General features: G+C 44.6%; 1 protein-coding gene across 1 annotated transcript; it reads left to right on the forward strand.

Annotated features, from left to right (window-relative positions):
• The first annotated feature begins 370 nt into the window (after positions 1-370).
• LOC123148538 (uncharacterized) lies at positions 371-1119 on the forward strand. The gene has a single exon (XM_044568002.1). The coding sequence runs from the start codon at positions 451-453 to the stop codon at positions 772-774; it is 324 nt and encodes a 107-aa protein (XP_044423937.1). The 5' UTR covers positions 371-450; the 3' UTR covers positions 775-1119.
• The last annotated feature ends 6617 nt before the right edge of the window (positions 1120-7736 follow it).

Here is a 7736-nt window from a genome sequence, read left to right on the forward strand (position 1 = left end):
GTGGTTTGAGTGTCGTGGGGCTCCATTAAGGACAGTAAACTCCGGGAACCATTCACACCATTTGGAATTTGCCGTGGCGCGGTCCAAAATCGTGTATTTCCTTTAGTAAGGGCTGTCAAATACTCTCAAATGAATGGAGGGTGCTAATCAAAGGGTTAAGAATGTCCCTCCGAATTATAGCCCACTTCGTGGGTCATGGACTGCTACTTCACGTGGTGTAGTCTGATGAAAGCAATTTGCTACAGTGCTGGATTATCTTTCGAGCAATAAACAAATAAGGAAATGAGGCGACAGCGGTCGGAGCGGGTCCGCTGCACCTGCACGTGCCTGCTGCCGCTACCGCCAAGCGCTTTGTAGAAGACACACCGAAAGCCATCACATGCCGAGCGAATTCATCATTCCCTCGGCCTGTGACTCCATTCAGATCGATCCCAGTCCACAGAGACACCAATGGCGTCCGTGAAGCTCGCCGCCGCGCTCGCTCTTGTCGCCGTGTGCGCCGCGCTCGCGGCGACGCCGGCCACGGCGTACCCGCCGCCCGAGAGCTGCGCGACGCAGGGCAGCTACTTCATCAACTGCCTTCGCCGCGGGTTCGGCGAGAGGTGCTGCGCCATGGTGGAGAACCCCAGGTGCTTCTGCCAGGTGGAGCGGGAGGCCGAGATCCGGTGCGTGCCCGGGCGGAGCTGCCCGAGCCGTGGTGGCATTGCCAAGGTCGTCAAGATCGCCGAGATGCACCTCTCCTGCATGAGGAACCTCAAGTGCAAGCGTGCCTAAGTTTCGCTGCTTGCTTCATTTTTGTATGTTTTCTCTGCTTTCTCGCGATGTGCTGGTCGTGTTGACGTGACTATGTGTGGTTTGTTTTGTTTGGGTCGGCGGTAGCTGTGGTACTCTTTGTCTTTGGATGCTCTTCATCCGCTCCATCTTAGGAAAAGGTGGTATGATTGTATCAAGTGTGTTGTTCTAGGTGATGAATCTGTGTTAGATTGTTGTGGGTCAGTTTGTCGTTCACAGTGTCTTCAAAATATGTCTTTTTTTTGGTATGAATTGTGTGCGCAGTTAACTGATCTGTACTATGAGTGTCCGATCTGTGATTTAAATCACGCATGTAACTGATATGTACTATGAGTGTCATTCTGTATGCTTATGAGTATCATTCCATATACTTGTACACTTCTTGCCCCCCTTGGGTGAGACAGCAAAAGAGATCTATACTGTGAGCATCATCCTATATACTTACGAGTAGCATTCCATATACTTGTACACTTCATGCCCCCCATTAGGAAGAAATCATACCATGAGCATCATTCTATATACTTAGAGCATCTTTAGCAGTCTCCTAAACCATATATTTTCATAAAACATATCCTATATACTTAAAAGAGTCAGCCCCACTAACTTATTTATCTCGACATTCAAGTATGTCACATCTTCATATAATTATGGATAAGATAGGACCCACCTCAACATGCAACATGCAAGGGTGCACTGAAAAAGATTCACCACCACATGCAACTGTGCATTGAAAAAGATTCACCACCACGTGCAACTATACATGAGAAAATATTTTTCATTCTATTATTCTACTTATATTCCAACAAATATTTTACAACTATATACATAATCAAATATAATAAGCTTTATGTATTTTTCATTTTGATTCACATGTTATTAATCTAAATATTTACATTCCACACAATAAAATCTCATCGAAATATATTATAAGCGGTTCTCACAGCAATGCGCAGGCTTAGTTTGAGGGATTAAGGACTATTTAGGAGATTATTACTCAAACCGTCTTTCACAAAATTATAAGGAAAACTCGGCTAAGGAAAACTCGCCTAAAACGCAGTCGTTCCGCCTACTTTGACTCCAACCACAACAAGTCGCAGCCTCGCCGGAACGAAATTGGTATCGCTGGGGAAGACGAAATTAGCATCGCTGTGGAAGAGCGCCTACACGTCGTGGACGTCGTCCAGGGTGAGCTCCACCTTGCGGTGCATGGCTTGGGGCTCAGGTGCATGGCTTACCGATCTCATGTGTGTGTGGCCATTGACTCGAGGTCCATGACGCCATTGAGGTTGTGGAGGACGGCCCATCGCTCATAGGCTGGCTCGAGGTCGCTTGTACAAACTGAAATTTGGTCGACCGAGGTGTCATATCTTGTGGGCGTGTTGTAACGGTTTTCAGCCGGATTTCTGCAAATTAACAGGGCAACTCTTTTCTACTTTTTTTAATGAATCGGAGTTTTAAGGGAAACGACTTCGGAAGAAAAATTATGCTGCTCTGACTGTTGAGAGGTAAATGTTTCACTGAATTTTGCTGCTACTAGTGAATGTTGTGTTGAATATAACACATTTGCGATTTTCAAACGAGCTTATGTAAAAACACACCCTGCGAACATCTCGAGGCGCTTGGCCTTCCTCACTGGCGCAGCCTGGGTGCTCGATAAATTGAATGAACAAATGTCAATTTTAGGGGATTAAGTTCTACAGGATCTGCTAGATAAGCAAACATCATTTCCCTAAATATTTTTTTAGGGAAATGGGACAGGGATAATATTTTGCACTTTTAGGATATGGGACCTACTACAGATACTCTTATAGTACATTTCAGAGAACGGAAACCAAATCGAGTCCTTGTAGCAAGGATGACAATGGCCACTGAGGACTACATGTGGCGCTTAAGCCTGACGGGAAGGCAAGAAAAGGGATGGACACAATGAAGCGATTGATGTGGGTGAAATTGGCATTATCACTAGGGGCGTCTGTGGAGACGAAGGGCGGGCAATTGGGGGAGGTGAGGCATCGCTTGATCGATAAACATAGGAGGGTGAGGACGAATGAACGCAAGTTGAGAGGAGATCATGCAGGGGTGCACGGAGTTGACATACGGAGGGGAGCGGGGACATCCATGACAGTGGCAGGGCTAATGCGGGCATCGCAACGAGGGCAAACCATAAGATGCTCGGGAGGGTGAAAGCTATTGGAGTGCGGTGGTGTAGATCGATAGAGATGGGGAGGAGAAGGGGAAGCATGGTGCTAAGATAAAGTAAGAGAGTGAGGTGGAACATTTTCGTCGCCTCAAGCCTAGCACTCTTTGAATTGGGTGGGGGGGTGGGGGGGGGGGGGTTATCGTAGAGTGGAACCAGTGACAATGAGAGAACCACTTCACTCTATCCAGGTCTAGGTCACTGACAATCTAGTTGCCACAAATGCGTCTCACCGGGAAGCATCGAGTGTGTGTCCCTTAAGCATGGCATCACTACTAGGGAAAAGCCTAGCAGTAGCGCGGGTTATAGATATAGCAGTAGCGCGGGGTCCCGCGCTACTGATACGGCGCTACAGCTAACCTGTAGCAGCAACGTGAAGGAAATATGCCCTAGAGGCAATAATAAAGTTGTTATTTATATTTACTTATATCATGATAAATGTTTATTATTCATGCTAGAATTGTATTAATCGGAAACTTAGTACATGTGTGAATACATAGACAAACAGAGTGTCACTAGTTTGCCTCTACTTGACTAGCTCGTTGAATCAATGATGGTTATGTTTCCTAACCATAGACATGAGTTGTCATTTGATTAACGGGATCACATCATTAGAGAATGATGTGATTGACTTGACCCATCCGTTAGCTTAGCACGATGATCGTTTAGTTTGTTGCTATTGCTTTCTCCATAACTATACATGTTCCTATGACTATGAGATCATGCATCTCCCGAATACCGGGGAACACATTGTGTGCTACCAAACGTCACAACGTAACTGGGTGGTTATAAAGGTGCTCTATAGGTGTCTCCGATGGTATTTGTTGAGTTGGCATGGATCAAGATTAGGATTTGTCACTCCGATTGTCGGAGAGGTATCTCTGGGCCCTCTCGGTAATGTACATCACAATAAACCTTGCAACCAATGTAGCTAATGAGTTGGTTACGGGATGTAGCATTACAGAACGAGTAAAGAGACTTGCCGGTAACGAGATTGAACTAGGTATTGAGATACCGACGATCGAATCTCGGGCAAGTAACATACGGATGACAAAGGGAATAACGTATGTTGTTATGCGGTTTGACCGATAAAGATCTTCATAGAATATGTAGGAACCAATATGAGCATCCAGGTTCCACTATGGTTATTGACTGGAGATGAGTCTCGGTCATGTCTACATAGTTCTCAAACCCGTAGGGTCCGCAGGCTTAACATTCGGTGATGATCGGTATTATGAGTTTATGTGTTTTGATGTACCGAAGGTAGTTCGGAGTCCCAGATTTGATCACGGACATGAAGAGGAGTCTCGAAATGGTAAAGACGTAAAGATCAATATATTGAAAGCCTATGTTTGGACATCGGAATGGTTTCGGGTGAAAACGGGAGTATACCGGAGCTCCGGGAGGTTACCGGAACCCCCCGGGAGGTATATGGGCCTTATTGGGCCTTAGTGGGAGAGAGGGGAAAGGAGCAAAGGAGCCCCCCCCCCCCAATCCCAATCCGAATTGGGAGGCCCCCCCTTTCCTTCCTTCTCTCCTAAATCCAACAAGGCAAGGGGGGAATCCTACTCCCGGTGGGAGTAGGACTCCCCTTGGGGCACGCCTAGGAGGCCGGCCCCCTCCCCCTCCTCCACTCCTTTATATACGGGGGAGGGAGGCACCCCATGGACACACAGGTTGAACATTGATCTTTTAGTTGTGTGCGGTGCCCCCCTCCACCATAATCCACCTCGGTAATATCGTAGCGGTGCTTAGGCGAAGCCCTGTTCCGGTAGCAACATCATCACCGTCATCACGCCGTCGTGTTGACGAAACTCTCCCTCGAAGCTCTACTGGATCGTGAGTTCGCGGGACGTCACCGAGCCGAACGTGTGCAGATCGCGGAGGTGCCATACCTTCATGCTAGATCAGTCGATCGTGAAGACGTACGACTACATCAACCGCGTTGTCATAACACTTCCGCTTACGGTCTATGAGGGTACATAGACGATACTCTCCCCTCTCGTTGCTGTGCATCACCATGATCTTGCGTGTGCGTAGGAATTTTTTTGAAATTACTGCGTTCCTCGACAGTGGCATCCGAGCCAGGTCTATGCGTAGATGTTATATGCACAAGTAGAACACAAAGGAGTTGTGGGCGTGGGTATATACATATTTATTGGCGTCACTAGTTGATTCTTGATTCGGCGGTATTGTTGGATGAAGCGGCTCAGACCGACATTACGCATACGCTTACGCGAGACTGGTTCTACCGACGTGCTTCACACACAGGTGGCTAGTGGGTGTCTGTTTCTCCAATTTTAGTTGAATCAGATTCAATGAACAGGGTTCTTTCTATAGATCAAAAAGCAATCACTATACCGCGTTATGATTTTTTGATGCGTAGGTAAGAACGGTTCTTGCTAAGCCCGTAGCAGGCACATAAAACTTGCAACAACAAAGTAGAGGACGTCTAACTTGTTTTTGCAGGGCATGTTGTGATGTGATATGGTCAAGACATGATGAGATATAAATTGTTGTATGAGATGATCATGTTTTGTTAAAGTTATCGAAAACTGGCAGGAGCCTTATGGTTGTCTCTTTATTTCATAAGATGCCAACGCCGTATAATTGCTTTACTTTATCGTTGTGCGATAGCAATAGTTGCAAAAGCAATAGTTGATGACACGTTGATAGAGATCATGATGATGGAGATCATGGTGTCATGCCAGCAACGATAGAGATCATGACGGTGTTTTAGAGATGGAGATCAAAGGCACAAGATGATGATGGCCGTATCATGTCACATATTTTGATTGCATGTGATGTTTATCCTTTATGTATCTTATTTTGCTTAGTTCGGCAGTAGCATTATAAGATGATCTCTCACTAAATTTCAAGGTATAAGTGTTCTCCCTGAGTATGCACCGTTGTGACAGTTCGTCGTGCCGAGACACCACGTGATGATCGGGTGTGATAAGCTCTACGTTCACATACAACGGGTGCAAACCAGTTTTGCACACGCGGAATACTCGGGTTAAACTTGACGAGCCTAGCATATGCAGATATGGCCTCGGAACACTGGAGACCGAAAGGTCGAGCGTGAATCATATAGTAGATATGATCAACATAGTGATGTTCACCATGGAAAACTACTCCATCTCACGTGATGATCGGACATGTTTTAGTTGATTTGGATCACGTGATTATTTAGATGACTAGAGGGATGTCTATCTAAGTGGGAGTTGTTAAGTAATATGATGAATTGAACTTTAATTTATCATCAACTTAGTCCTGATAGTATTTGCATAACTATGTTCTAGATCAATAGCTTGCGCTGTAGCTCCCCGTTTATTTTTTGATATGTTCCTAGAGAAAAACTATGTTGAATAATGATAGTAGCAATGATGTGGACTAGATCCGTGATCTGAGGATTATCCTCATTGCTGCAAAAAAGAATTATGACCTTGATGCACCGCTAGGTGACGGACCTATTGTAGGAGCAGAGGCAAACGTTATGAACATTTGACAAAGCTCGGTATGATGACTACTTAACAGTTTAGTGCACCATACTTTACGGCTTAGAACCGGGACTTTAAAAATGTTTTTGAACGCCACGGAGCATATAAGATGTTCTAAGAGTTGAAGTTGGTATTTCATACTCATCCCCGTGTCGAGAGGTAGGAGACCTCTGACAGTACTTTGCCTACAAGATGGAGGAGAATAGCTCAACCAGTGAGCATGTGCTTAGATTGTCTGGGTACTACAATTGCTTGAATAAAGTGGGAGTTAATCTTCTAGATAAGATAGTAATTGACAAAGTTCTCTAGTCACTATCACCAAGTCACTGGAACTTCGTGATAAACTATAATATGCAAGGGATGACGAAAATGATTCCCGAGCTCTTCGTGATGCTGAAATCGACGAAGGTAGAAATTAAGAAAAGCATCAAAAGTTGATGGTTGACAAGACCACTAGTTTAAAGTAAAAGGGCAAGGGAAAGAAAGAGGAACTTCAAAGAAGAATAGCAAGCAAGTTGATGCTCCCATGAAGAAGCCCAAAGCTAGACCATAGCCTGAAACTGAGTGCTTCTACTTCAAAGGAAATGGTCACTCAAAGTGGAACTGCCCTAGATACTTGGCGGATAAGAAGGATGGCAAAGTGAACAAAAGTATATTTGATATACATGTTATTGATGTGTACTTTACTAGTGTTTATAGAAACCCCTCAGTATTTGATACTGGTTCAGTTGCTAAGAGCAGTAACTCGAAACGGGAGTTGCGAAATAAATAGAGACTAGTTAAGGGCGAGGTGATGATGTAAGTTGGAAGTGATTCCAAGGTTTATAAGATCACCACCATCGCACACTCCCTTTACCTTCAAGATTAGTGTTGAACCTAAAATAAATGTTATTTGGTGTTTGCGTTGAGCATAAATATGATTGGATCATGTTTATTGCAATACGGTTATTCATTTAAGTCAAAGAATAATTATCGTTCTATTTACATGAATAAAACCTTCTATGGTCATACACTCAATATAAATGGTTTATTGAATCTCGATCATAGTGATACACATACTCCTAATATTGAAGCCAAAAAGATGCAAAGTTAATAATGATAGTGCAACTTATATGTGGCACTGTCGTTTAGGTCATATTGGTGTAAAGCGCGTGAAGAAACTCCATGCTGATGGATTTTGGAATCACTTGATGCTTGCGAACCATGCCTCATGGGCAAGATGACTAAGGCTCCGTTCTCCGGAACAA

The sequence above is a fragment of the Triticum aestivum genome, chromosome 1A, assembly GCF_018294505.1.
Source record: "Triticum aestivum cultivar Chinese Spring chromosome 1A, IWGSC CS RefSeq v2.1, whole genome shotgun sequence".
Classification (NCBI taxonomy): Eukaryota; Viridiplantae; Streptophyta; class Magnoliopsida; order Poales; family Poaceae; genus Triticum; species Triticum aestivum.

Coding starts and splice junctions, on each gene's coding strand:
- LOC123148538 (XM_044568002.1), top strand. CDS start 451: ATGGCGTCCGTGAAGCTCGCCGCCGCGCTCGCTCTTGTCGCCGTGTGC.